The following is a 26,450-nucleotide window of genomic DNA, read 5'->3' on the forward strand; positions in this document are numbered from 1 at the left end:
CCCTTTCTAACCTGGGGTGGAAATTCACAGGTGGGGCAGGTACAGACGAGGCACTGCATTCCTCCACACACGAACCCCCCACCTCCTCACGAACCAGCTGCCCCCCCCCACACACACACAATTATCTCAAAAGAAAGGAGGATTGGAGGACCCCACCAAAAATCAAGTTCAATAGTATTTTATTGTTTGTCTATAATTACACATCGGGGATAGTGGTTAAACATAAAAGCATCCTATTCAATAGAGAGATTATCCTTTACGCCCTTATTCCCAATGCGTCTTTTGGCTGATACCTGGGGAGGCGGTGCGAACAGCGAGCTACCTGCGAATGACAAAAGTGGGCGGGTCAGAGGGAGAGAGGACTCGCACCCGCCTCCTTCAACCACGCCTGGACAGCTGGACCGTATGACAGAGCTCGCGTCGAGCGGAGAGAGAGAGGTAGGGAGACAGAAAGAAAGAGAGAGGGGAATAAAAGAGAAGAGAGAGACGGAAGAGAAGGGCGGATACGGTAGAGCAACTGTCTGTTGAGGTTGCTGTCTGTAGCGCAGAGAGAGCTGCCCTTGCAAACACGGACACCGATAGATCAACCGAACTCATCCCGCAGTGCCTGCGAACTAGCAGCGGGTAAGTGCCTGTACAAGCTACCTGTCTCCACCTAATCTCCGTGCGATCTCATTTATTAGTGCGTACTTCGAAATATTTAGCAGGAAGCTACCACAAACGACCAATTGTTTTGTTTTGTGCTATGGCATGGCATTGCTTAGGTAAAGGTTTTCACAGGTGTTCTGTAAAGCCATATCACCGCTCGCAGCCGAAGTGATCCTCAAAATGTAAACCCGCCTGACAGCACACGTGGGCTGAATTTGGTTAGATCAATATTGATTAGCAAACACAATTGGTTGAAGACTGAAGTCGTTCAAACTTGTTACTGACTCCTGTGTGCACGGAACCTCACCAAAATCAACTACCGTGCTCTGTAGTATGGCGTGTAGGATAGTCGTCAGCCATAAGCTAAGAGTATAGTAGCATATCCATTCAGTTAAAATTACTGCAACTATAACATGCAATTGAAGAAAAAAGAAAAAGCCAATCCAATTTCATGTCCTTCAAAGGTGTCAAAACCAGTACCTTCATCTCTAGCGTACATTGGCTTTGGCCAGTGTGACGTTCGCTTTGTGTTAGTTTGAAGTCAGACTTCTGTTGTGCAGACTGGCATTTCTCTGGTAGTCAGATTAGAGGAGGGTTTGCCACACACACACACACCCTGATGTTGATCTAGCCTGAGGACACATAATGTGCACACATTGATCTGTATCTCTTGCTCCTACACAGCCTCCTCACTAACATTGGAAAAAAAGGTGTGGCAAGGCAGCCATCAGCTGTGAAGCCAAACCAACTGACTTTGATTGGCTTGATGGCTTTCCTTTTGAAGGATAACTTTCCAGATATCATTTGAAGAAGATCACAGTTGCTCCAGGTTTGGGATTTAGCTAGACTTTTTTTCTACATGCCCAATCTACATGCAGGCCTAGCTGCAGATGGTGGGGAGCTGTCATGTGTTTGTCTGTGGTAAAAGGGCAGAGGAAGCCAAGCTAAAGCAGGGATTGACTGGCAGCCAGGAACAAGAGGTGAGAAGATTGAGGAACTGTAGGCCTTACTGAAACGTGCAGCGATCCCAGGGCAGTCAGAGCCTGACACAAGAGAAAGAGAAGCCATTGGCTCTCCATATACAGAATAGTCAAATCGAGTGTATTTGAATAAAATACTATAGGATGTTGTCTTACGACAGACTCCGTCCACACTGAATGATAACACCTGCCGCAAAACAATATGCTGTAGAGGTTAATAGTGGCTCAGTTGGTAGAGCATGGCGCTAACAACGCTTAGGTTGTGGGTTTGATTCCTGTTGGGACCATATATACAGAAATTGATGCACTCACTGCAATGTAAGTCGCTCTGGATAAAAGCGTCAGCTGAATGGCATATATAATAGGGTGACTGGCTCTGGACGTGCCTTAATTACTGGTCCAGTTATGAGGCCAAACCAGCCATAGGGGTAAGTCAAGCCCCCTGTTTGAAGGTTGGCTTGAAGTCACAACAACCTGGTCTTAGGCCTAGATAACAATGGCTAATCCTACGGCAGGCCTATGCGCTGTAACATGTGTTGTGTAACAGTGGTTGGTTGGATTAATGCCAAACAAACCCGTTTTTAGGATGGATTATAACGTGTCTCGTATGACTAATGGGATGTTGAAAATTGATCTGAAGTCACAGCCTGTCTTGGCGTAGATGGAGTGTCCCGGCCTAGTGCTGTGTACAGTGCAAAACGCCCTCTGTGTATGACAATGATGCCATAGCGGAGTTAAGAGGATGTAAAGAGGCTTCTTTAAGACTGAGGTTGAGCAATAAGGCTCATCAGGAAACGCAAGTGTCCACACTGCAAAGGCAACACTGCAACATCCTGTCAGCTCGTGGTTGGCACACTGACTGTAGAGCCACATTCACACGGACAACCTGGTTTTTTCCCGACTCGGGTCCAGTGTTTTTATGCTGCCTCCGTCTCCGTCTCTCAGCCCTTCCGCCGAAGCGTGTGTCCGATCCTACACGGATTCACGCCAAGCTCTGGCGTACAGTCCACCTACGCCAGATCATTCCTTTTGAGTCTGTATTGGGGGAGTGCACAAGTACACACCTCAGGCCAAGGGTGGAGGATTGGGACAGAGCCATAGCCATTCGGTTAAGTGCATAGGGGTCATGCCTAGTCCTAAGCTGTGTAGTCACAGGTTTAGTCCTCTCTATTGGCCCTGGCTAACTGTAAGCCTGCAGCATGGAGATCCCTTGGTTATTACCTCTCCCTCCCCCTGCCTCCCCCCTGTCCCTCCCTAATCAAGAGAGTCTAAGCACGTAATGAACTTAGAGAGAGACACAGATGACACCTCTTTGCCTTTATCTCTTCATCCCCCTCTCTGTCTGTCTCTCCCTCTCTCACACACTCCTCTTTTATCTCCTCCTCCCTCTCTCTCTCTTTTTCACCCTCTCTCACTTTATCCCTGAGAGAGGGTGACACAGGAGTGCCACACACACACCACCGCCACACCCCTACCCCCGGGCCTTTTGATCCTCCCGTTCTGGTTGGTTCAGAATCAGCCTTTGTAGTCACTCGACCTTTCATAGGTGATGAGTCCAATTTGACCTGGAAACAAATTGCAATGATATTATGGAGTGTTTAATCTTAATCTTAATCTTAATCATAATCTGAACTGAGCTGCATGTGCTGTATGCACACTGCACAGCGTGTGGTGAGCCTACAGTGTACACACACACACACACACACACACACACACACAGAAAGACACACATGAAGAACTAGAAACAGAGAGTGACCCAGAATAGATTTGGGGAGAGATGGAGGGAGAAAGTGAGAAGTATTAGATTAAGGCAAGGATCTCAGTCAGCACAAGGCAGTGAGGATATATTAAATAGACGCAGCGTCTGTTCCTGCAGGGTGTGGTGGATAATGACATTTCTCTCTCTCTTTCTCTTTGTCTGTCCAAACATGTTCCTGACATTCCTTCCTTGGCTGTCTCTTCCACTTAAATAAAAAAAAAAAACGTGAAGGCCTCTGGTCCATTGCCCCTATAAAATTCTAAAACATTTGGCTGAGGATTCACTATTACTCTAGAAACTAAAGGACACCTTGACAGTCCATTTTAAGAATAATTCAGAAGGTTTTTAAACCAATACTTTTTGGGTTTTTTGGAAATGTACCCGATACCTGAAGATGACATTACATCAGATAAACTGAGAAAGAATATCTATAGTTCAGCTGTCCTTTTCAAGAACATATACATTTTTTTGAACATTGTATTTATTTAATATTTGTTTTCCCATGGTGTATATTTTTCCCATAGGAAACAAACTGTCATGTAATACAATTCAGGATTAGTGTAATGACATGACATGAACCTTGAATTTAGAACATTTAACCGAGTTAAAATGTTGCGTGCGTTCATAAATTATCATATGCCTATAGATAGTATTCCTGTGGAACTGTAAAAGCTTTGTTGTGCTGCAGGACAGTTTGTGAGTTTGACAGTCTTATTAGAACAATATATGCTTGGACATTTTAACCCAGTACTTTTGACATGTTTGGAAGTGGGAGGATCTAAAGGATGTTGGGGGGGGGGGGGGGGGGAAAGGAACAGGAGGAAAGGTTTGGGAATTTGTGGAATTCCCTTCTCTAATGAGGGGCAAGTACGGAATGTGGCCCCGGAAGATGGGAATGGGATAGACAGGGAGAGGTAAAGCAGAGGGGGGGGGGGGGGGTAGGAGAGATGATAGGAAAGGTAGAGGAGATAAAGAGGGAGAGTAGGAGAGTAGGAGAGATGGGCGGATAACAAATTCATCCCTTCCTCTACCACTGTGACTGCTTCTAACCCTTATGGAATGTGTTCCTCACCATGGTAGTGATTTACATTTACGCCATTTAGCAGACGCCTTTATCCGAAGCCACTTACAAATACACAGGAGAGAAACTTGTACAGGGGGGTAGTGGGGGTGAAGCGGTCTTTAGGAGGGACCGTTGAGATGGAGCCTGAAGAGACGGGTCTTCAGTCTACGGCGGAAGATTGGTAGTGATTCACTTACTTTGTACGTGATAAGTTGCTCTCGATAAGAGCATCTGCTGCATGACTCAAACGTAAACGTAGGAGATTGTGGGATAGAGGAGATGGACAGGTAGAGGAGAAATGGAGGGGCAGACCAGTGACAGTACCTTGGCCATTGACCTGGCACTACCTCCAGAGGTGGTCGTTTACTAGTGCAGTGTGTGTGTGTGTGTGTGTGTGTGTGTGTGTGTGTGCTTCCTACAGTTTTGCAGTTCAGGTTACATTGAATCTCATTGTCCTGAAGAAACCAGTGACGACAGCCTCTCCCACTATATGACGAGAGGAAAACCATGAATCTTAGACAGGATTATACAGTACCACTCATACGCATTCTCGGGTGTGTGTGTGTGAATCTTCACTAAATAAATCTTTCAGACCTTTGTTTAACCTTCACGGCTGCCTTGTGATAACAGTAGGCTTACATTTAGTGTTTTAAACAAAGACATTTGTTCTCTGGGAGATATTTCCGGAGCCCGGAGTGTTTCGGAGGACATTGAAATGTACAGTCTTAATCCATTCAACCTTGGTTTATGTTAATTTAATCTCGCCCGGGACTTTACAGCGAAACACAATAGTTGGAGGCACACTCCCTGAATGCTTATTAGACTGAATGGAGCGCTTATGACCGTGATTACCACATTTATGGTCATAAGTGCTCCATTCAATCAGTGCGCCATGACAATCAATTTACTCAGAATGTCAGGAAGTTCTTCTCCAGAATGTTTGTATGACACCCATTTACCTCAGTATTGAGTCTCGATTCTTCGCCTCTGTCTTCCGCTCGCATCCTCCCTTTTTTTTTAGATATTCTCCTCCAATGCTGTTTGAGAAGAAGCAAGTGGAGGACGGAGGAGAGGAACAAGAGGAATGGAGTTACTAACGATTGAGAAAGGGCCACTGTTGTGACTCGTGCTGCCTTTAATAACAAACACTGACATCTACTCTAGGGGGGCTTTACACTGCAGGGTACTACACCAGCTTTAAACCCTGTTACTGGACCAGGTCTCTCTTGAGAAAGAGATTTGATCTTGATGATAGACTAACCTGGATAGATAAAGGTTAAATAATAATAATAATAATAATACAGCAACGTTGGTAAATGCCTAACCAGGCCGACGCAGTACAGCTCGGTTCGGCTCTGTAGCGTGATTTAGGCTACAGTTCATTAACTCACCAACTGCCAAAGAGTTCCGGAACACTCACAGCCGAGAGTGCAGAGTGTTTTATGTGGTGTTTACCCAGCAACAATACTTTGGCTACCAAACGAAGCATCGTCATTGATGCATTTTTGGGGAATATAAAGTCATCCTTGGCACTCTAATGTTGACAATTCACCCTCGGCACTCGATGAGTTAACAAACATCCATTTTTGTTTTTGTTGTTTCTCTAGCCACCATGTCGGACGCAGACAAGTTCCTGTATGGGGACCAGACTATGACGGGTGGGAACCCCATGGCCCAGGCCGACTGGGCCACCAAGAAGCTGGTGTGGGTCCCGTCTGAGAAGCTGGGCTTCGAGGCCGGCTCGGTCAAGGAGGAGCAGGGAGAGGAGTGTGTGGTGGAGCTGACCGACACGGGGAAGAAGGTGAAGGTGAACAAGGACGACATCCAGAAGATGAACCCGCCCAAGTTCAACAAGGTGGAGGACATGGCCGAGCTCACCTGCCTGAACGAAGCGTCTGTGTTGCACAACCTGAAGGAGAGATACTACTCTGGCCTCATCTATGTGAGTGGTCTCTCTCTCTCTCTCTCACACACACACACACACACACAGAGGGACACACACACACAGAGGGACACACACACCCGCACACAGAGGGGGACACACGGCACACACACACACAGAGGGACATACACACACACAGAGGGACATACACAGGGAACTACCTTGGATAAAATCCTGGTTCACCAGTGATGCTAATTACTGTGAATTCACGTTCATCATATTTGATGATGTGATATTCATCATGACATTTGAATCAGTATTGGGACACTTTATACGTTATACGCACTCTGAACATCCGCTCTCCCCCCTCTCAGACATACTCTGGTCTCTTCTGCGTGGTCATCAACCCCTACAAGTACTTGCCCATCTACTCTGAGGACATCGTGGACATGTACAAGGGCAAGAAGAGGCACGAGATGCCCCCCCACATCTACGCCATCACAGACACCGCCTACAGGAGCATGATGCAGGGTGAGAGTGTGTTGAAACACACACACACACACACACACACAGTAACTTTGAGGTTAGTGAAGGAGTATATTTGTTTTGCAAGATCATACACATTTGTGTTTGACGTTGCAAAAGCATATACTCCTTCCCTAACTTGAAACTTGCCGAACGATGATTATCATTATTTATTTTACCGACTGTATGCTGATTTTTAAGCCGTTGCTTGTGTACTTTAACAGACGTTATCGGTTGTTCTGTTTTTTTCTCTTCATCCTTTCAGATCGGGAAGATCAGTCCATCCTTTGCACGTAAGGGGATTTGGCGCTCATTTAAATCGTGTCAAGTCCTGCAGCCTGTGTAAAATGCATGTTGTTTAGGTGCTATGAAGTTTTCTGAAGTCTCTGTCTGGAGGACATTGATTGGGTGAAGACTGGAGGAGATGGCAATCAATCACCTCATGCTCTCTCTCTCTCTCTCTCTCTTCCCTCCCTCCCCCCCCCCCCCAGAGGGGAGTCAGGAGCTGGAAAGACTGAGAACACCAAGAAAGTGATTCAGTATTTGGCGCACGTTGCCTCCTCCTTTAAGTCCAAGAAAGACCAGGTCAGTACTGCCCCCCCTCGACCCCTCGACCCCTCCCCACTTTCCCTTCTTCCTCCCTCCCTTAACATCTTCCCCCAACCCCCTCTCTTTCTCTCCAGTCTGTATTTTTCATGCTTGTCCCCCCCTTTTCATTTGTACATTCCCCTAAGTGCTGTTTTTTTGTGTGGGGGAAGTTGAAGCATATACCTAACATTCCTCTTTCAGGTCCGGACCTGCCTGCCTCGCCTATAGTGTGTGTGTGTGTGTCTCTCTCTCTCTCACTCAGTCGGGGCAGGCAAAGAGGCAATGACTGCAGCGTTTTGAGATTTCTGGTTTCAATCACTGTAGTATCACTGTATATCGTGTTGAAAATGTTGTGTGTCTCTCTCTCTCTCTCTCTCTCTCAGGGCAATGCAGTATTGTCACATGTGAGTTCATCCCTCCTTTCTCTCTAGCTCTCTCTTGCTCTCTCTCTCTCTCCAGTGCTTTTTTCCTCCATGTTGTAAATACATGTTATACTAACAGCATCCATCTCTCTCTCGCTGCAACTTGTCTGGGCCCAGGGAACTAGCTTCAAGTTTATGTTCTACCTCCTAGATGAAGTCAAGTGTTTTGAACGCGTTTTCACCCTCAATCCCTCATACTGATAATCTTCTCAGGGACGCACCTGCTGAAGGGTAACTTAATCCCATGTTTGTCTGAAACATTGAATTGCCCCGTGGGTGTTTACACTGTGTGTTTGTGGGGAGAGCATCTCTACCCTACCTCTCCACACGCGCGCACGCACACACACACACACACACACACACACACACACCACCCCCTGCCATTTTGTTCCTGCTCTTCTGGTTGGTCCGGAATCAGCCTTTGTAGTCAGTCTTAGCCTGGAGCCTAGTTTACAGTACGTGTACTTTTGCGTCGTTTTGGGTCCGGGTTTTGTTGCACGATTTGGCTCTCAGAATGCGCTTGATGCTGTGTGTGTGTTATTGCTTTGTGCTCATTCTCGTTTGTGTGTGTTCTTGCGTGTGTTCTTGTGTGCGCCTGCATGGTCTCGGCTGCTGTGCTGTTTGGGACTTGATTCTGTATCTGCCTGAGTGGGCTTGTTTGTACTTGGGCTGGTGTGTTGGAATGCATTAACATTTAACGTGTGTGTGTTTGTAGTTGATGAGATTATAAAAGCTTCCCTGAGGGTTATATTTTTGATTTCACAATGCTAGCATAATTTACTGCATACAAACCTCTGTACCACAGTACATCACTGTGTGTGTGTGCGTGTGTGTGTGCGCAACAATGCAGTGTTTGTGACGGTGTGGGACTAACATGACAAGCAAAGCTCATCTTCTTAATTTACATACCCCTTGCTTGTGAAAACAACATGAACTTCCGTAAGTGAGTACAGTTTCCTGGTGAATGAAGGCCCATGTAAAGTCTTGTCTGTTACCCTACTACGTGTGTCCACCAGGGGGAGCTGGAGAAACAGCTGCTGCAGGCCAACCCCATCCTGGAGGCCTTCGGTAACGCCAAGACGGTCAAGAACGACAACTCCTCACGATTCGTAAGAGCTGCGGCCTAACGCCATAACACACTGCTGTGTGAACGACAACTTAATTTCAAGGGAATTAATACAAACACCATCTCTCTGTGTTTCACTCTCAGGGGAAGTTCATCAGGATCAACTTCGATGTCAACGGGTACATCGTGGGAGCCAACATTGAAACTTGTATCCTTCAATATGTTTTTGATGGGTCTTGGGACGACATCTTTTTAAATATGTTTTTTTTAAGGGCATTTCTGCTTTATTGGGATAGAGACAGTAGAGATTGACAGGGAGGATGGGAGAGAGAGAGAGGAGGGATGACATGCAAGATAGGTCGAGGGTCGGAATCGAACCAGGAACCTTGCGATTACGTGATAAGCGCATTCGTGTGCTACGCCACTAAGCGCCCCCTTGGGACGACATCTTGAACTTCTGTTCTTCTTCTACTACGTCTATGACCGCCAGTGTAAGCAATAGATATAGCAGTTGTTATTGGCTGTGTGGATACGTTCCGTTTGTCCTTGACCGCCGTGTCGTCAGATCTTCTGGAGAAGTCTCGAGCCGTCAGACAAGCTAAGGACGAGAGGGCCTTCCATATCTTCTACTACATGCTGACTGGGGCAGGGGACAAATTGCGCTGTGAGAAAGAAACCCATTTTAATATAATAATAATAATGTCATTTAGTATGTACCTGACCCAGGTCTGGTCTAGTATAATATTTCTGCCATTTAGCTGACGCTTTTATCCAAAGCGACTTGCATTGCAGTGAGTGCATACATTTTTCAGTATATATGGTCCCAGCGGGAATCAAACCCACAACCTTAAGCGTTGTTAGCGCCATGCTCTACCAACTGAGCCACAGAGGACCATTTTACAGCGTACTCCAGCCAGTAGGACAAATAGCTGGGTTGCTACAATTGAACAGCAGACACAGTTATTGTGTCTTGTTTTATACATAACAATATTGTTGATCTTCAGTGAAGTGTGTGTGTGTGTGTGTGTGTGTGTGTGTGTGTGTGTATATCCCCTTTTGCACATCGCATGCACATCATTTGAGATGATTCTGAATATGGTTCTAGAACTTACTGTAAAGGCCTTTGCAGCGACCCTTTCCCGGAGAGAGACTTTAGAGCGACAATATATCTCCTCATTTCTCTGCTTCCTCTTCCTAGCGGAACTGTGTCTGGAGGACTACAGCAACTACCGTTTCCTGTCCAACGGGAACGTGACCATCCCTGGTCAGCAGGACAAGGACCTGTTTGTGGAGACCATGGACGCCTTCAACATCATGAGCATCCCCGAGGAGGAGCGCGTTGGTAACACACTTTAGATCAACGCCTGTTTCTTTACAAACAACAACAACACTTGCACACAACTGCTCAATAAAGCTGTCCTTCTGCACAACAAATTCCGTGTGTGTGATCAGCGATAGTGGATAATGTTACTCTGATAAACCAGTGTCTTTGCCTATAAGGGCTTCCACACAACCCCATCCATAATGCTTCTTGCACATCCAGATGTTGTGTACTGTATATTACAAAGTTAGTGTGATATGTTTATTATTGATAGTAGGTATGGGTGCATGTTTTCTGAGTGATCACTCCCAGGGGTTTTAATGTGCTCTCTCTCTCTCTGTCACTCTCTCTCTTGTCTCTCTCTCTCTCTCTCTCAGGTCTGTTGAAGAACATATCTGCCGTGCTCCAGCTTGGGAACATGACCTTCAAGAAGGAACGGCACACAGACCAGGCCTCCATGCCTGACGACACTGGTACATGATATTTCACAACCCCTCCTCTTCCCCTCCTTTTGCCTGTCCCGTTTAGATTTAACCACCAAGCACCGGGCCCTGTCTAGACTCATCCCCTGTCCCTTAAGCTGCGAGACGTTTGTGTTATCTTGGAGGATTAGACAGGTATGAGCAGGGTAGCTCAACCTCAGTAAGCTTGCATATAGGCTCCCTAGTGTTTCTTTTTTCTTCTTCTCTTGCACAACTTTCATAGCCCATTCACAGCCTCTTGCTTCTGTGCCATCTCGAGTCTGACCTCCATCCATCCAGCACCATCCACCCACTCACTCACCACACACCCACCCACCCCCTCTCTCCCCCACAGCTGCCCAGAAAGTGTGCCACCTGCTGGGCATGAATGTGACCGACTTCACCCGTGCCATCCTGTCCCCGCGGATCAAGGTGGGCAGAGACTACGTGCAGAAGGCCCAGACCCAGGAGCAGGCTGAGTTTGGGGTGGAGGCCCTGGCCAAGGCCTCCTACGAGAGGATGTTCCGCTGGCTGGTCATGCGCATCAACAAGGCACTGGACAAGACCAAGAGGCAGGGGGCCTCCTTCATAGGCATCCTGGACATCGCCGGCTTTGAGATCTTTGAGGTGAGACGGGGACACAGGGTGTGTCCCAACAGTCTCTCCTCCATTCCTTGCGTCCTCCCCTCCTTCCTCAAAAAGCATTGGAGCAGGAAATAAAAAGGTCCCTCCCCTTAGATATTCTCCTCCAATGCTATTTGAGAAGGAAGCAAGGAACGAGGATGCAAGGAATGGAGGAGAGACTATTGGGACGCAACCACTGTTGTGTATATCTACAGAAGGTGAATAAAGTCTCAAGGGCGCTCATTGGTTGCAGATGGGTTTTCCAAATATATCTAATCTGTTCTCTCTCTTTCTCCATCCCTCTCTCTCTCTCTCTCCTCTGCAGCTGAACTCATTTGAGCAGCTGTGCATCAACTACACCAACGAGAAGCTGCAGCAGCTCTTCAACCACACCATGTTCGTCCTGGAGCAGGAGGAGTACCAGAGGGAGGGCATCGAGTGGAGCTTCATCGACTTCGGCCTGGACCTGCAGCCCTGCATCGACCTCATCGAGAAGCATGTAAATAACCCCTCTTTTGCCTCTCTTCTTTGCTGAGTCTTGGAACCTACAGTATGCTACACTATGTTGAAAATGTAATTGCACAACAATAAAGTAGTCAACATGGAACAGTTCGGAAGGCACTGACGTTTCTTTCCTCTCCCTCCCTCCCTAGGCCAGTCCCCCAGGTGTGTTGGCCCTGCTGGATGAGGAGTGCTGGTTCCCCAAGGCTACTGACAAGAGCTTCGTAGAGAAGGTGGTTCAGGAGCAGGGCAACAACCCCAAGTTCCACAAGCCCAAGAAACTGAAGGACGACGCTGACTTCTGCATCATGCACTACGCTGGAAAGGTCAGGCACTGTTGACCATCTATGACAACCATCTTTTTACATTTATATTTATGGCATTTAGCAGATGCCTTTATCCAAAGCGACTTACAACAAATACATTTGTTGTAAGTAAGTGAATAATCTATCCAACAGACATCTTAAGACACGACTTTCTCTGTTTCTCTCTCTCTCTCTCTCTCTGTCTCTCTTTCTCTCTGTCCCCCCCCCTCTCTCTCTTCTCTCTTTTCTCTCTTCTCTCTCTCTCTCTCCTCTCCCCCAGGTGGACTACAAGGCAGATGAGTGGCTAATGAAGAACATGGACCCGCTGAATGACAACGTGGCCTCACTGCTCAACCAGTCCTCTGACAAGTTTGTGTCAGACCTCTGGAGAGACGGTGAGTCTCAAGGGAAGGTTCTAGAGCATGGCCTTGGAACTAGATGAAGCCTATAGTCTGGAGAATCTCTGTTGGAAATACTTTATAGTTCAATTGTAGGCTTAATCTCAGTCAAGGAAACTGCCTCCCACGTCTATGTGAACATCCGTCTGTAACTGTGTTGTGTTGAAGTATGAGGCAGCCTAGTGTTTGTTATGAGAACTGCAGGAAAGAGGACATATTTGGGAATAATAAACATGTATAGCCTTTACTATTTACCCCATAATGTATATTCATTCCAGTTTAAGGCGTTTAAAGTCAGCTTCTACAGATTCACATTAAATCTATGAACTTCATTTATTTTACTCTCGCTTCCCTCCCCCCTCCCCCCTCCTCCCTCTCTCAGTGGACCGTATCGTCGGTCTGGACAAAGTGGCGGGCATGTCTGAATCGCATGGGGCGTTCAAGACCCGTAAGGGAATGTTCCGGACCGTGGGCCAGCTCTACAAGGAACAGCTGTCCAACCTCATGACCACGTTGAGGAACACCAACCCTAACTTCGTACGCTGCATCATCCCCAACCACGAGAAAAAGGTACAACTTATTACAGTTACCAGTGCAATGAAATGTGCTATATAAATAAAGTTTGATTTGATTAGTGTAAGGAACATGCTGCATATGGGGGGGGGGGCTTGTGGGTCAACATTCCATTGCAGGTTCTAGAGTTACACCAGACTCCATTTCTAGAGGATGAGTAAGTCTGATGCGTGTTTGTGTGACACTCTCCTCTCCTTCGTCAGGCTGGTAAGCTGGAGCCCCATCTGGTTCTGGACCAGCTGAGGTGTAACGGTGTTCTGGAGGGGATCCGTATCTGCAGACAGGGCTTCCCCAACCGCATCGTCTTCCAGGAGTTCAGACAGAGGTAAACCTGGATGATCTCTTAGGGGCTTTACACAGTACAGGGCCGAATCATACTGTGTGAGTTCACACAGAGGTGAACCTGGACAAACTCTTAGGAGCTTTACACACTACAGGGCCAAGTTCACACAGAGGTAAACATGGATGAACTTGTAGGGGCTTTACACTAAGCAGATCACTAGACTGCACATTTTACATTTTAGACATTCAGCAGACGCTTTTATCCAAAGTACATTTGTCTAAAGTAAGTGAATCATCTGTACATCAGTTATCATAAGAAATGACTATTGCTATTGACTATCGCACCAATTGCGTGTGTATGTTTATGGACTGCACTGCACTGTGCTGAGTATATGTGTGTGTGTGTGTGTGTGTTAACTGTTTACACTTCTCCCTTTCCAAGGTACGAGATCCTCACCCCCAATTCCATTCCTAAGGGATTCATGGATGGCAAGCAAGCCTGCGTGCTCATGGTAAGACTTGAGGGGGGCATACAGGATCGTCATTCACCATACAGGATCATACACCATACAGGATCGTCATACACCATACAGGATCGTCATTCACCATACAGGATCATACATCATACAGGATCATACATCATACAGGATCATACAGGATCATACATCATACAGGATCATACACCATACAGGATCATACAGGATCATACACCATACAGGATCATACACCATACAGGATCATACATCATACAGGATCATACATCATACAGGATCGTCATTCACCAGCCTCAAGTTTCACTTTAATGTTAAAATGCTTCAAATGTACTCGGATGGTATAATTTCACATGGTGAAGTTGTTGTTGTTGTGATGAACAGAACGTCAACGGACTGGTCTATTGTTGTTCTAATCTATCACCAGATAGGCTCTTTTTTTTGGTCAGTCGATATTCCCATCCCTGGAATGACCCATTTATTGACGTGCTCTCCCGCCCTCCTCCCCTCCCCTCCCAGATCAAGGCTCTGGAGCTGGATCCCAACCTGTTCCGTATCGGCCAGAGTAAAGTGTTCTTCCGGGCCGGAGTTCTGGCTCACCTGGAGGAGGAGCGCGACATGAAGATCACGGACGTCATCATCAGCTTCCAGGCCTGGTGCAGAGGCTACGTGGCCCGCAAGTAAGGACCGCCTAGATAGGGCAGAGCGATCGCTAGTTTGAGGATGGCCTCGTTGTCTTATGATGTGCGTCGGTTGGTGTTTTGTTCCCTGAGATTTGTGTTTTCCGTTTGTTTTACAAGTATCTCTGTTCTCATAATGTGCTTCTGTTCCCCTCTGTCAGAGCCTACACTAAGAGGCAGCAGCAGCTGACGGCCATGAAGGTGATCCAGAGGAACTGTGCTGCCTACCTCAAACTCAGGAACTGGCAGTGGTGGAGACTCTTCACCAAGGTACAGAAGATGAGCCTCATAATATGCCTATAATGATTTATATTGCCTTGGATATTATTATTTGTTTGTTTGTTTGTGTGTGTGTGATCCGTGAATGCTTGCAAAAGAGAAACACACAGTACACACACACACACTCACATCCCAAAAGTTAAGATGCTAGAACATTGTCAATTTCTCATGCATCTCCAAAATCAAACAATCAATGTTTTGGAGCCTAAATAAATAAACAAATATCAGTTCTGCAGACACCGTTGTCCGAATGTGTCTTCTCCCCTCTCTCCCCCAGGTGAAGCCCCTGCTGCAGGTGACCAGGCAGGAGGAGGAGATGCTGGCCAGAGACGAGGAGCTGGTCAAGGTGAAGGAGAGGCAGCTGCAGTCCGAACAGCAGCTGCAGGAGTTTGAGACCAAACAGCAACAGGTACAGTAACAGTAGGGGTTAGTTGGTAGAGCGTGGCATTAGCAACACTAAGGTTGCTGGTTCAATTCCTGCTGGGACCATACATACAAAACTACTGTATGTACTTTAAGTCGCCTTAGGTAAAGGCATCTTCTAAATGGCATATGTATTAGGGGCAGAGACATCACCCACACAAAGATTATGAATAACATTTAAAATGGGTCTTTTCTCTAGCCTGGCACCAAAATAATACTTTACTTGGTTGTAACAAAACAAAATTAAATGGTCCCCGCAAGGTCTCACTAGGTCTTAAAGTACTTTTACTTTGCATCACAAGACCATCACAAATCATGTTTGATTAGCCGCAAGCTATCCTCAGAGTTGGAGGTGCTGTGGTGGTTTGTAAAGCCAAGTCCTTGAGTTTGACCTCCGTATCTAACTTTGTTTTCCTCCGTCTGCCCCCCAGCTGATGTCGGAGAAGGTGGCCCTGCAGGAGCAGCTCCAGGCGGAGACGGAGCTGTGTGCCGAGGCTGAGGAGATGAGATCTCGTCTGGCCACGCGCAAGCAGGAGCTGGAGGACATCCTCCACGACCTGGAGTCCCGGGTGGAGGAGGAGGAGGAGAGGGTCACACAGCTGCAGACGGAGAGGAAGAAGATGCAGACAAACATCACCGTGAGTGGACGGTCTAGGCTAAAGAGATACCTCACCCAAATTTCATGTCATTCTGTCGACCGATGCAATTAGCAGTAGGCAATCAATACTTTGCCACAGCAGACAGTGACTAACTTTAGCGTCAATCAATGCATCAATCAATGTCACCCATTTGGCCTCGTGGTCTCATGCATGCTAGTCCTTTGTAAGAAAGAGGCAGTGATGGCGGTATCGAAAGTGACAGACGGGTGTAAGCGAACAACAGTAAAGTAAAACCTCTCTCTCTCTCTCTGAAGGACTTGGAGCAGCAGTTGGATGAGGAGGAGGGAGCCAGACAGAAGCTGCAGCTGGAGAAGGTCACCATGGACTCCAAGATGAAGAAGATCGAGGAGGACGTCATGGTCTTGGACGACCAGAACAACAAACTCAACAAGGTGAACTACCATCCATGACACTACACAGACAGACAGACAGACAGAACAACAAACTCAACAAGGTGAACTAATCTACATTATTTCATTAGAGATGGATGAGACTGTTGTTCTGTGGACTGACAGTAGGCGTCACTAGCACCCTCGTTTGATTGTGGAATAAATTGGCTTCTCATCATTGGTGTCTCTGGGTGGCTTAACGGTGTAGTAAGTAACAGAGTCTTTGATGGGGTCGGCTTCTAGAGTCTGCATCTCTGCTGAAGGAGACAGTGGAGTAGTGAAGGTTTTCTCTCTCTAACTCCATGACACTACACAGACAGAGACAGACAGACAGACAGACACAGACAGACAGACATGCTGCATAGCGTTAGGACTGTGTGTGACTATTGGGTATTGTTTTTGTGTGTTTACAGGAGAAGAAGCTTCTGGATGAGAGGATCTCTGAGTTCACCACCAACCTGGCGGAGGAGGAGGAGAAGTCCAAGAGCCTGCAGAAACTAAAGAACAAGCACGAGGCCATGATCACTGACCTGGAAGGTAGATGGTCAGCTAGCTTCTTTCAGTTGTTGTTGTTGTTTTTTCACTCCACTGGACTTGAGTAATGATGACAATACCCGATATTCCTTCCCTCCAATTCACTTAAGAGGTTTCCTTTCCTTGCCTCCTTTCCTTCTTCGCCCACATTGATCTGAATGGAGATTGGACGGGCCAGAATGAGAGCTATGTGGATGAAGGCTGGACTTACTTTTACCTGTTCCAGTGCTTCAAGATCAGTGTGGAGGAAGTAAAGGAGACAAACCAAGGATGCTACTTTTAGAGTATTGAGACATAACCCTGCTTTCCCTTCCCCTCTCTCTCCCTCAGACCAGTCCATGTGTAAAAAGGATAAGCAGAGGAAACCAAACCACATTGTTTGGTATTAGTATTCATACCTAACTCATGCTTCCTCTCCCCTCTCCGTCCCTCAGACCGTCTGCGTAAGGAGGAGAAGCAGAGGCAGGAGCTGGAGAAGAACAGGCGTAAGCTGGAGGGAGACTCCACGGAGCTCAACGACCAGATGGCTGACCTCATGGCCCAGATAGCCGAGCTCAGAGCCCAGCTGGCCAAGAAAGAGGAGGAGTTACTGGCTGCTCTGACCAGGTGAGGGGGCGGGTCCATGGTTTGAGAGAGGAAAATCTCAGATTGTCCCTTTTTTGTTTCAGTTCAGAAATGCTCCGAAATAGATGCTTATGCTTATGGCCGCTGTAGTGTAGAGATGCTGAGGTTCATTTTAATTGTAAGTTTTTAAGCTGAACTTGGAGGTTCATTAAACTGATTTTTATATAATTCTGTGCTGAATTCTAGGTGAATTAGTTTGATCTCTATACCGTAGCAATGTATACGTCTAGATAAAACATATGACTAATGCTCTGACGTTATATTGACGTAGGGTTGAGGAGGAGGCTGCAGCCAAGAACACGGCCCAGAAGAAGATCCGAGAGCTGGAGGCTCAGATCTCTGAGCTGCAGGAGGATCTGGACCTGGAGAGAGCAGCCCGTACCAAGGCAGAGAAACACCGCAGGGACCTGGGAGAAGAGCTGGAGGCCCTCAAGACTGAGTTGGAGGATACACTGGACTCCACCGCCGCCCAGCAGGAGCTCAGGTACTAGGACAGAACACACACACACACACACACACACACACACCAGGAAGTGCATTTGAAAACAGTTTGTCATTATGTAGTGTTGGGATGGGTCACAACATTTTGATTGAGTCATGATAGGTCAGTCAAACGGTTACCTGTGTGTAGCAAGGTTCTTACCTGTGTGTAGCACCCTCTACAGGCCGAACGCTGCATGTCCCCCCACACTGTGTTTATTGTAAATCCCATTGGAAAAATGCTAAGACTGGTGATGCTGCTTGAGGCAGTCTTTTTTTCCCAGCAGCTGGTGTCTTAATGGTGTCTCTTAAATGTCTCTCTATTACTTTCTTTCCTTCTTTCTCTCTCTCTCATTCTTTCTCATTTCTCCCCCCCCCCCTCCTCCTCCTCCTCTCCTCCAGGTCCAAGCGTGAGACGGAGGTGACTCATCTGAAGAAGTGCCTGGAGGATGAGGCCAAGGTGTACGAGCAGCAGATGGGCGACATCAGACACAAACACAACCAGGCCTTCGACGAGATCAATGAGCAGCTGGAGCAGTCCAAGAGGGTAAGAGATGATGGGCTTCAATCATAGATACGGGAAAATAAGTTACCTTGGCTGGGCATCATGCTCGTTATAGATATTATTGGGAAAAATAACGATAGAAAATCAGAAATAATAAATAATTTTAGTCCATAATAATGTGTGCTTCAATCATGGATATTACTGGAAAAATAATAACAAAGAGTTCCAGAATTATTGATTATTTTAGTCATGGGTTAGTCCCAAGTGGATGAAGGTGAATCATTGTTCACGCAATATTCAAATGCTTAAAGTATTTCACTGTTGTGCATTGACCATCAATAATCAAGCAATGTACTGTACAGAAACCCTTACAATAACCCTTCGTAACCTGTCTGTCTGTCTGTCTGTCTGTCCCTCCTCCAGAATAAGGTGTCTGTGGATAAGGCCAAGCAGGCCCTGGAGAGCGAGCGCAACGAGCTGGTCATCGAGCTCCAGACGCTGACCCAGGGGAAGGGGGACTCGGAGCACCGCAGGAAGAAGGCCGAGGCCCAGGTCCAGGAGCTGCAGGTCAAACACGGAGAGAGCGAGAGACAGAGGCAGGACCTGGCCGACAAGGTGGCCAAGATGCAGGTAGGAGTGTTGCCTGTGGCGTTGCTGTAGTTTAGGATTCATTGATGAATTGTGAATCCGTTCATTTTCGATGAACTGGAGGAAGGGGTAAGATCCAGACCACAATTGGGGAAACCAAAGCGGATGGATGGATGGACGAACGAACGAACTGATAGTGACAGTGTATGGATTGATTGATAGATTTATGTGCTTGTGCTCATTCCATCTCTCTCTGTTCAGGTGGAGTTGGACAACGTGAACAGCGTGTTGACTGAGGTGGAAGGCAAGTCCATCAAGGCATCCAATAACTGCTCTGCTGTTGAGTCCCAGCTCCAGGATGTACAGGTACGAGGATGACACACACACACATGCTTACACACACACACAGAGGAGCTGTCACGGCGAATTACACAACGATTTGATATCATTATTTCCATATAGACAGACACAGACAGACACTAAAGTCTTAACCCACCCACACACACACACTTACAGCTTACACACACACACACACACACACACACACGTCTTAACCATTCTATCTCTCCCTGTGTAGGAACTGCTCCAGGAGGAGACTCGTCAGAAGCTCTCCTTCTCCACTCGTCTGAGGCAGATGGAGGACGAACAGCACAACCTGAGGGAGATGCTGGAGGAAGAGGAGGAGGGCAAGAAGAACGTGGAGAAGCAAGTTTATACCCTCCAAGCTCAGGTTGGTGGAGCATCTCTCTCTCTCTGTCTCTCTCTCTCTACCTCTCTCTCTACCCCTCTGTCTCTCTCTACCTCTCTCTCTCTACCTCTCTCTCTCTCTACCTCTCTTTCTCCCTACCTCTACCTCTCTCTCTCTCTCTACCTCTCTCTCTCTCTCTACCTCTCTCTCTGTCTCTCTCTCTCTCTCTACCTCTCTTTCTCTCTACCTCTCTTTCTCCCTACCTCTCTCTCTCTACCTCTCTCTCTCTCTCTCTCTCTCTCTCTCTCTCTCTCTCTCCCTCCACCTCCACTAGTCTGCCCCCGTGGCTTTTCAACACATGCTCTCTTTCCACCAAGGATTTTTCACTAGAACACTTTATGCTGTATTATCTTACTACTACTTCTGTGTGTCAGATATTCTAACTTTCTTTCTGCCTTCCTCCCTTTCTCCCTCTGTCCATCTTCTTACTTCCTCCGTTCCTCAGCTGGCGGAGATGAAGAAGAAGGTGGAGCTGGAGGCGTCGTCCCTGGAGGGGGCGGAGGAGAGCAAGAAGAGGCTGCAGCGGGATCTGGAGGAGGTGGGCCAGCAGCTGGAGGAGAAGAACTCGGCCTTCGACAAGCTGGACAAGACCAAGACTCGCCTGCAGCAGGAGCTGGACGACATGACGGTGGACCAGGACCACCTCAGACAGATCGTCAACAACCTGGAGAGGAAGCAGAAGAAGTTTGACCAGGTGAGGGAAGGAGACGTGACGAATTCACTAAGAGCTGGATTGGTCTTGTGAGATTTTGATGATTTTCAATGAGAGAATTAGTCTTGATTGGTCCGGGAGTGAGATTAAACACAGATAGAAAGGTATAGAGTTGACATGGCGCTCTATTCGACGTGCCAGTACATTTCTATTCCACATGCCAGATATTCCTGCATGATCTATAATACACAGTATATTTCTTGCGGAACGTTCTATAACATTCCATCCCTCTGTACGGGCACTTTCTTTTTTTTCCCCCTCTTGCTATCCCCTCTGTCTTTCTCCTCCCTCTCTCCCTCTCCCTCTCTGTCTGTCTCTCTCTCTCTCTCCCTCTCCCTCTCTGCCTGTCTGTCTCTCTCTCCCTCTCTCCTTCTCCTGTCTGTCTCTCTCTCCCTCTCTCTCTCTCTCTCTCCCCCAACGTCTCTCCTCTATGTAGATGCTAGCGGAGGAGAAGACCATCTCCAGCAAGAACGCTGATGAGCGTGACCATGCGGAGGCGGATGCCAGGGAGAAGGAGACCCGGGCCCTGACGCTGACCCGCGAGCTGGAGACCATGATGGACCAGAAGGACGAACTGGACCGAGCCAACAAACTGCTCAAGGCCGAGATGGAAGACCTGGTCTCTTCCAAGGATGACGTCGGCAAGAGCGTAAGACTGCCTGTGTATCTTGCTGGAATTTGTTGTTTACTGTACGGCAGATTCTCTGTCTTCCCTTGTCCACCCCCTCACCCTCTCTGATTCCACCCTGTGTAAAACATTTAGAACTTTGAGGCTCTGTACTTAAGAAATATATGCTCTACCTTTCTCCTTCCAATAGAGTTGGTAAGGTATTACAATACCATAGTGACAGTTTGGAACATGTTCAAACACAAGTTTGCAAATATATTTAAATGCTGCCAGTTTTGAACGCACCATCACTCCCAACAAGAACGTTGTTGAACTTTCCCCAAAACGTTATTTTCACTTTGAGGTTTCTCTTTTTTTTTTTTTAAATCCTACGCAGGTCCATGAGCTGGAGAGGTCCAAAAGAGGGATGGAGCAGCAGCTGGAGGAGATGAGGGTCCAGCTGGAGGAACTGGAGGACGAGCTGCAGGCCACGGAGGACGCCAAGCTGCGTCTGGAGGTCAACATGCAGGCCATGAAGGCCCAGTTCGACCGGGACCTCCAGGGCAGAGACGAACAGGGAGAGGAGAGGAGGAAGCAGCTGGTCAAGCAGGTACAAGGATGGCTCAAAGCTCCACGTGTTGCGCCTTGATGGTGTTCTCTCTGAAAATGTTTCTCTGATCTCAACATTTGGGGCTATTTTTGTTAATTATTTATTGTAAAATCACTTTGTTCATACATTTTACATTTACATTCATGGCATTTAGCAGATGCCTTCATCCAAAGCGACTTACAACAAATACATTTGTTTCAGTAAGTGAATCATCTATCCATCAGTCATCATAAGACAAAGTAATCAATGCTCAGACCAGGGGCCATTGGCAGTCACTCATACTAGCCACATATCCTCCCTCCATAGCAAACCTCATGTTTACTTCTTGGAGAAGTCTCTGGATGAAGCCGTGCCCTTCTGGTTCTCTGTTCCCCAGGTGCGTGAGATGGAGGCGGAGCTGGAGGAGGAGCGCAGGCAGCGCTCCCAGGCCTTGTCAGCCAAGAAGAAGCAGGAGCTGGACCTGGTGGAGCTGGAGGCTCAGATAGACATGGCCAACAAGAGCCGTGACGAGGCCCTCAAACAGCTGAAGAAACTGCAGGTAAAGTAAACGCACACACTGACTGGCGCGCACACACACACACACAGATTTACACACACACATTTACACATACTTTCTATAGAGCTGCAAAAAGGTTTACATACACACACACACACACAGTACTTAAATGTGACTCAAAGTGTTAACTCCATCTCCATTGTCTCCATCTCTTCTAACTAGGCCCACATGAAAGAGCAGATGAGGGAGTTGGAGGACCTCCGTCTGTCCAGGGAGGAGGCCCTCAACGAGGCCAAGGAGAACGAGAAGAAGGTCAAGACCATGGAGGCTGACGCCATGCAGCTTCAGGAGGTACAGTTGAGGCCCAACCGAGTGGGCTCTGCCTTTCTCTTCTCTTCTCTTTCTGCCACCATTTTTCTTGTCCTTGTTTATGTTCCATTGTGAAGAAGTTGTGTATTGTAAAAAAAAAAAAAAAGTTTTGTTTTAAAAATAATTGTCATGATAAACGCATGTTTCACACTTTTATGCTGAGATCAGCCATATAAGCCCCTATGGGCTGGGCACCATTGTTGGGTGCAATGACACCCAAGTAAATAAAAGTGAACCCAAATCCACTATACACATCAGCATACCTCTTAGAAAGAGGCGATGCACTGGCTGTGCTTTCTAAGAGGTAGGCTGATGTGGATATTGGAGTGTGCCTTTTATCTCTGTGCTCTAGTGTTGCTTGTGACACTCTCCTCCCCTCCCACCTCCCATTGACTCCCATAGGACCTGGCGACAGCCGAGAGGATAAAGCGGCAAGCCCAGACTGAGAGAGATGAGCTGCAGGATGAGATCAACAGCCATGCCGCTAAGAAGTAGGATCAATAAACGTGGCGATATTTTAACAGTGTGTGTGAGATTGCTCTCTTTCTCCCCAACCGAACATCTCCTCCTCCTCTTCTTCTTCTCTCTCAGCTCCCTGTTAGCGGATGAGAAGAGGAGGCTGGAGGCCCGCATCTCCCAGCTGGAGGAGGAGCTGGAGGAGGAGCAGCTGAACACGGAGATGGTCAATGACCGTTTCCGGAGAACCACACTGCAGGTAATGAACTGGTTGTAGAACTGAGGAACTAGTTCTACTAGTTCTAGAACTGAGGAGGAGCTACTTTAGAGGAATTGGAAGCGGTGATGGGAGACGGATTCTAGTACACTGGAGAGGAATGGTTGACTAAAGCTTGCTGTTATTCAGTGTGTTAGACATTTTGACGTTTTGAGACCTAGGGTTTCGGGGTAGGCGCACTGCATTGTGGAAGACTAACGCATAATGTTAGACCGTACGGGTCCCCCCTTCCTTTCATTGTCTGATGTTTCCGTATACCACAATAACTATCTCTCTGACCCAGACGGACCAGCTCACCACAGAGCTGGCCGCAGAGCGCAGTACCTCTCAGCGCCTGGAGGGGGTGCGCTCCCAGATGGACCGGCAGAACAAGGAGCTGAAGCTGAAGCTGCAGGAGCTGGAGGGGGCCGTCAAGAACAAGTACAAGTCCGCCATCGCCTCCATGGAGGCCAAGATCGCCCAGCTGGAGGAGCAGCTGGACATCGAGTCCAAGTGAGTACCTGTGTGTGTGTGTCTTCTCACGGTACCACCTTGTCCAAAGCCCCAACCTATATAAAACTAATTACACATTTCAAGTTGTAGTATTTCCTTTTGACTTGATTCGAATGCCTTCGATTCTTCGATATTTTCTGTAGCCACTTCTGTTGGCCAAATAGGCGAAATTGCTCATTCCTCAAGGAAGCCTCTGCACAAACTCTGCCTCGTTTCACTCATGGCTCGTCACTCTGCTCCCCTACACCAGGGAGCGCCAGCAGGCCTCCAGACTGGTCAGACGCACGGAGAAGAAGCTCAAAGAGGTCATGCTGGCTGTGGACGACGAGAGACGCAACACAGAGCAGTACAAAGACCAGGTAGGTGTCGTCGTCGTCCCCCAGCACTAGACGGTGGTCCTCTGTGGCTCAGTCGGTAGAGCATGGCGCTAACAACGCTTAGGTTGTGGGTTCGTTTCCCGCTGGGACCATATTTACTGAAATGTGCACTCACTGCAATGTAAGTCGCTTTGGATAAAAGCGTCGGCTAAATGGCGTATATATGTATTAGATGGGCACCACGGTGTACTTTCACAGGTGCGTGAACCACAAGACATAATGATTTTTGGTTAAGATTTGCATGTACTTGTACATGCTGTAGCGCCTCCCTTGAACTCTTTGAGTGCTTTATACTACAGAGGAGCTCGAGACTGCACTTGTTGTATAGATGGAAGCAGCCACGTTCTGACCCGTTTCTCTCTGCGCCCCGCAGGCGGACAAGCTGAACAGCCGCATGCGTCAGCTGAAGAGGCAGCTGGAGGAGGCCGAGGAGGAAGTGACCCGCGCCAACGCCTACCGCAGGAAGCTGCAGCGGGAGCTGGACGATGCCACCGAGTCGGCGGACACCATGAACCGCGAGGTCAGCACCCTGAAGAGCAAACTCAGGTATGTACCCCCACCCCCCCCCCCCAATCACTGATGATGATGATACTACACCACAATCCTGTTTTTCATCTGATAGCCTCCTGGTTGTCAAACACCAGGTGATGATGATGAGCGCTTACATATGGTGTCACCAAGGGTACCAAAAGCATTGGTGAAAATACAACATCACACTGTTGACAGAATGACACTGATATTAGACCAAACCTGGCGCCCCGCTGGTGGAATGAGCTTCCCACTGCTGTCAGGACTGCAGAGTCACTTCCGATCTTCCGCCATAGATCTCTTCAGGCTACATCTTAACAGTCCCTCCTAAAAAACGCTTCACCCTCACTACCCCCCCATACTAACCCTAACCCCAACCCTAGAGACCTCTTCACCCCCGCTATCCCCCCCCCCCCCCCCCCTGTAAAAGTTCTCTCCTGCTAATAAAATAAATTTAAAAAATGTTAGTGACTGTTGGATAGATGATTCACTTACTTACACAAATGTATTGTTGTAAGTCGCTTTGGATAAAGGCTTCTACTAAATGCCGTAAATGTAAAGTGTATGTTTTGCTACTATAATGATACTTCCAGCTGCGTTAAAGTAATTGACCGTGTTGATTGATTCGCAGGCGTGGGGACGTGCCTTTCAACATGCGCCGTGTGATCAGCCGCTCAGGAATGGGGTACAGCGACGAGGAGACGGACGCGCAGAGCGAAGCATCAGAGTCCGTCCCCGAGTGATTCTACCGCTGAGTCAGCCTGGCTGGGAATGCAAAGCCATGACGAGGATAATTAGTACTGTTAAACATCAGTCAGATTCTGTCACATGCAAAGATTTTTTACACAGGTTATTTCCCCCTCAAGTTCAACTTTTGACAGTCTGTTTGATTCAGCTAGTAGAGTTATTTCTAAACATAGCCTTATACATCCAATAATTCTATAACCGCACCTGCTACTGTAACTTGAACGCACAGCAAATATGGGCCAAATACAATTCTCCTCATCATTGATTTGAATGTGAATGATAAGATATTTTTTTTCTAACTAGGCTTTTCCAAATATCTTTAACTTTTTCTAGATCTATTTTTCTACTCTACTCTCGAAGTTATGAAATGTATTATTCAGAGGACTTCTAACGTGTCTTAGAGAACTATTCCTGCGTACTCCTACCGTGGTATTCTAGCACTTCTCTACCTCTCTTCCTCTCAGATTTGATGCTGTTACGTACTGTACTTGCTTCTGTTGTTTGCTATAGGCTACTTTGCACAAATTATGTTTTCTTTGGTTCGTCCAATGCAGTAATTTAATAACAATTCCATACGGTTTTCTTATTGGTCACAGAAATGTGTTTTATTGCGTGTGCATTTTCACTGTTTAGTAGTTTCAAACATGCACACTACCTCACTGTTACGCCTCGGCTCAAAACCACACATTATTACAAACATGGTGTTCACGTTAGGAGAAAAGGTTGGCGCAAAGATGATCTGGGTACGAGGTTAGCACAAAGTTTACTGTATCAACGTTCGACTGTTAGAGACTGCATCTTGATGCGTCACGTCACACTGGAGTAAAGCTAACGTGGGAATAGCGATAGCCTTAAACACACTTGTGAGGCATTACACTTGGTTTCGGGGGCTCTTTTCGATAGCTATTGGTATTTCTCCGTTCTTCTAAATACTTTGTATTGGTCATGTGTGAGGTTGCGGTGGTGGGTTAGATGGCACAT

The 26,450-nt window shown here is 47.3% G+C and overlaps 1 protein-coding gene across 1 annotated transcript in view; it reads left to right on the forward strand.

Moving 5' to 3' along the window:
* Positions 1–427: 427 nt before the first annotated feature.
* The window catches only part of LOC310821765 (myosin-9-like), a 26,265-nt gene continuing 242 nt past the window's right edge, over positions 428–26,450 (forward strand). The window contains exons 1-41 of the mRNA XM_083693969.1: positions 428–624; positions 6,058–6,392; positions 6,707–6,863; positions 7,123–7,150; positions 7,349–7,442; positions 7,829–7,849; positions 8,884–8,976; positions 9,078–9,141; positions 9,499–9,597; positions 10,132–10,275; positions 10,632–10,727; positions 11,071–11,342; positions 11,665–11,838; positions 11,993–12,166; positions 12,426–12,540; positions 12,926–13,113; positions 13,320–13,441; positions 13,841–13,910; positions 14,409–14,569; positions 14,731–14,839; positions 15,126–15,257; positions 15,703–15,909; positions 16,185–16,322; positions 16,733–16,856; positions 17,288–17,459; positions 17,749–17,961; positions 18,360–18,504; positions 18,886–19,092; positions 19,312–19,416; positions 19,628–19,780; positions 20,244–20,492; positions 20,947–21,159; positions 21,515–21,727; positions 22,104–22,265; positions 22,446–22,574; positions 22,995–23,083; positions 23,184–23,307; positions 23,609–23,817; positions 24,068–24,176; positions 24,568–24,740; positions 25,354–26,450. The exon at positions 25,354–26,450 is cut by the window's right edge and continues 242 nt beyond it. Coding sequence (XP_083550095.1) covers positions 6,063–6,392; positions 6,707–6,863; positions 7,123–7,150; positions 7,349–7,442; positions 7,829–7,849; positions 8,884–8,976; positions 9,078–9,141; positions 9,499–9,597; positions 10,132–10,275; positions 10,632–10,727; positions 11,071–11,342; positions 11,665–11,838; positions 11,993–12,166; positions 12,426–12,540; positions 12,926–13,113; positions 13,320–13,441; positions 13,841–13,910; positions 14,409–14,569; positions 14,731–14,839; positions 15,126–15,257; positions 15,703–15,909; positions 16,185–16,322; positions 16,733–16,856; positions 17,288–17,459; positions 17,749–17,961; positions 18,360–18,504; positions 18,886–19,092; positions 19,312–19,416; positions 19,628–19,780; positions 20,244–20,492; positions 20,947–21,159; positions 21,515–21,727; positions 22,104–22,265; positions 22,446–22,574; positions 22,995–23,083; positions 23,184–23,307; positions 23,609–23,817; positions 24,068–24,176; positions 24,568–24,740; positions 25,354–25,465 — 5,889 coding nt within the window. The 5' untranslated portion in view covers positions 428–624; positions 6,058–6,062 and the 3' untranslated portion in view covers positions 25,466–26,450. The remainder of the gene's footprint in view (positions 625–6,057; positions 6,393–6,706; positions 6,864–7,122; positions 7,151–7,348; positions 7,443–7,828; positions 7,850–8,883; positions 8,977–9,077; positions 9,142–9,498; positions 9,598–10,131; positions 10,276–10,631; positions 10,728–11,070; positions 11,343–11,664; positions 11,839–11,992; positions 12,167–12,425; positions 12,541–12,925; positions 13,114–13,319; positions 13,442–13,840; positions 13,911–14,408; positions 14,570–14,730; positions 14,840–15,125; positions 15,258–15,702; positions 15,910–16,184; positions 16,323–16,732; positions 16,857–17,287; positions 17,460–17,748; positions 17,962–18,359; positions 18,505–18,885; positions 19,093–19,311; positions 19,417–19,627; positions 19,781–20,243; positions 20,493–20,946; positions 21,160–21,514; positions 21,728–22,103; positions 22,266–22,445; positions 22,575–22,994; positions 23,084–23,183; positions 23,308–23,608; positions 23,818–24,067; positions 24,177–24,567; positions 24,741–25,353) is intronic.

The sequence above is a fragment of the Argentina silus genome (genome assembly GCF_951799395.1).
Source record: "Argentina silus genome assembly, chromosome: 22".
Classification (NCBI taxonomy): domain Eukaryota; kingdom Metazoa; phylum Chordata; class Actinopteri; order Argentiniformes; family Argentinidae; genus Argentina; species Argentina silus.